Below are 2,822 nucleotides of genomic sequence, written 5' to 3'. Positions count from 1 at the left end.
GAACTCTTTTTCAGAGCTGCCCGTTTAACCTAACCTAACCTAGTTATTTGTACAATGATTTTTGGTTGTTGGGTCCAAACGCATAACCCGAATCCAGAAACTTTAACATGCACGTGTAATCAAAGGTTTAAACTTTCCCCTTGGGCCTTATTCTAGAACCCAAATTTTCGTAATTCGTAATTCGTAGCTTCGCTACGAAAAACACACATGCTGCAACCCTTGCGGAAACATGTGCAGCATTGCCAGCTATCTGTTGTTTTTCGAAGTTAGCTGAATGAAGGAAAACAAAGAGGAAAGGAANCCTTATTCTAGAACCCAAATTTTCGTAATTCGTAATTCGTAGCTTCGCTACGAAAAACACACATGCTGCAACCCTTGCGGAAACATGTGCAGCATTGCCAGCTATCTGTTGTTTTTCGAAGTTAGCTGAATGAAGGAAAACAAAGAGGAAAGGAATTAAAAAACACTCATCATGTGCTTGTTTATTGTAAAATTGGTTAATTTTACATATTTCGAGGAAAAGATCGCATTCCGTACAAATTTTATAAATATGCTCCGCAAAGTTTCCTAAATGAGGTTCTCTCTTTACTTAATTTTATTTTTCTTAAAAAACAGATTCCATCTTCGTTCCGCTCTTCTGTAATAAACCTGTTCAAAAGGGGTGACCTTGTCTCCCGTCTAATTTTAGGGGGCTATCTCTACTGGATACGTTGTATAAGATATTCACCGGCGTCTTATTAAGCCGTATTAATGCGTGGATTGATTGCAATATTATTCTAGCAGAATGCCAAGCAGGTTTTCGTAAAAACTATTCAACCGTTGATAATATATATAATCTGACAAGTATTAATTTAAACTTTGTCGCAAAAAAGAAAACTTTTATATTCTTTGTGGACTTTTCATGTGCCTTTGATACTTTCCCCCATACGGTCTGTCAAGTCATATGACTGATATTTTACGTCTTATATATCCNCTATTCAACCGTTGATAATATATATAATCTGACAAGTATTAATTTAAACTTTGTCGCAAAAAAGAAAACTTTTATATTCTTTGTGGACTTTTCATGTGCCTTTGATACTTTCCCCCATACGGTCTGTCAAGTCATATGATTGATATTTTACGTCTTATATATCCAAATACTACGAGTCAGGTGTGGTTCAATGGAAAGCTGTCGAGCTCCTTTTCGGTTAATCAAGGTGTCCGCCAGGGATGCTTTTTAAGCCCTTTGCTTTTCTCCCTGTACCTTAATGACTTGATTGATAATCTCCCGGGTGGCGTTAAAGTTGCGGGCATGACGATCAAGCTCTTAATGTATGCCGATGATCTGAAAGATGATTGAATTGAATTGAATTGAATTAGCTGAGTCTGCTTTAGATTTACAAAACATGATAAATGCATTGCATGAGTACTGCATGCTGTGGGCATTAAAAGTAAACCTATCTAAATCAAAAGTCCTTGTCTTTAGAAAGGGTGGCAGACTTTCGGCAGACTGCAGGTGGTCTTTTGGAAATGACCCAATAGAAACTGTAAATGAATATAAGTATCTTGGTATAATGTTAAACCACAGACTTTCCTGCACTAAGCACTTAGACACAAAACTTAGCGGGGCGAAATCTGCAATATGCGCTACTTGGTTAAGTTACATAAACAACCCCCGAATTCAAATTTCGAAAAAAATTAAAATCTTTGATGCGGCTTCAAGATCAATTATGTTCTATGGTGCACAGGTGTGGGGTGGGGAAAGTCATGAACAGGTGGAAAAACTTTTGCGTTTCTTTATAAAGAAGCTTATATTCTTGCCTGCGAACACGCCAAATTATATGTTGCATTTGGAAACGGGTATAGTCCCCCAGTACTTCCACACACTGCGCGCTCATATGTTATTTATAACACGTTGCCTTAGTTTACCTACAAGTAGACTTCCGCGTGTCCTTGCCGACGAGTCCATACGTCAACAGGTACCTTGGGTCAGAAATTGGAAGCGCTTATCACTCANTGCACAGGTGTGGGGTGGGGAAAGTCATGAACAGGTGGAAAAACTTTTGCGTTTCTTTATAAAGAAGCTTATATTCTTGCCTGCGAACACGCCAAATTATATGTTGCATTTGGAAACGGGTATAGTCCCCCAGTACTTCCACACACTGCGCGCTCATATGTTATTTATAACACGTTGCCTTAGTTTACCTACAAGTAGACTGCCGCGTGTCCTTGCCGACGAGTCCATACGACAAGAGGTACCTTGGGTCAGAAATTGGAAGCGCTTATCACTCAGCGCAGACTTGGAACCCCTTACGGAGTTTTCTCCTACGTTCCTTAAAGTGTTTACCCCCTTGTTGCTTAGTAAACTTGTCGAAAAAGAGTTCAAACTTTATGTTGAGCGCGCCTAAAGTTCTAGCACACATGACCTTTACCCACATTTAACGCCCGTAGGGGTTAAATATTTCAACGACGAGCACTCTTCGTATGCTATTAGCTNAAATACTACGAGTCAGGTGTGGTTCAATGGAAAGCTGTCGAGCTCCTTTTCGGTTAATCAAGGTGTCCGGCAGGGATGCTTGTTAAGCCCTGTGCTTTTCTCCCTGTACCTTAATGACTTGATTGATAATCTCCCGGGTGGCGTTAAAGTTGCGGGCATGACGATCAAGCTCTTAATGTATGCCGATGATCTGAAAGATGATTGAATTGAATTGAATTGAATTAGCTGAGTCTGCTTTAGATTTACAAAACATGATAAATGCATTGCATGAGTACTGCATGCTGTGGGCATTAAAAGTAAACCTATCTAAATCAAAAGTCCTTGTCTTTAGAAAGGGTGGCAG

General features: G+C 39.5%; 1 protein-coding gene across 1 annotated transcript; it reads left to right on the top strand.

Annotated features, from left to right (window-relative positions):
- Positions 1 to 1,616: 1,616 nt before the first annotated feature.
- LOC108382884 (uncharacterized) lies at positions 1,617 to 2,390 on the top strand. Its single transcript, XM_017639251.1, has 2 exons — positions 1,617 to 1,730; positions 2,007 to 2,390. Exons 1-2 carry the CDS (start codon positions 1,713 to 1,715, stop codon positions 2,388 to 2,390), a joined length of 402 nt encoding a protein of 133 aa, XP_017494740.1. The 5' UTR covers positions 1,617 to 1,712.
- Positions 2,391 to 2,822: the final 432 nt, after the last annotated feature.

The sequence above is a fragment of the Rhagoletis zephyria genome, unplaced genomic scaffold, assembly GCF_001687245.7.
Source record: "Rhagoletis zephyria isolate East Lansing unplaced genomic scaffold, Rhagoletis_zephyria_1.1 Rzeph_scaffold_29293, whole genome shotgun sequence".
Lineage (NCBI taxonomy): Eukaryota > Metazoa > Arthropoda > Insecta > Diptera > Tephritidae > Rhagoletis > Rhagoletis zephyria.
The sequence above is the reverse complement of the archived record's forward strand: the minus strand, read 5'-3'. Positions and strand labels throughout refer to the sequence as shown.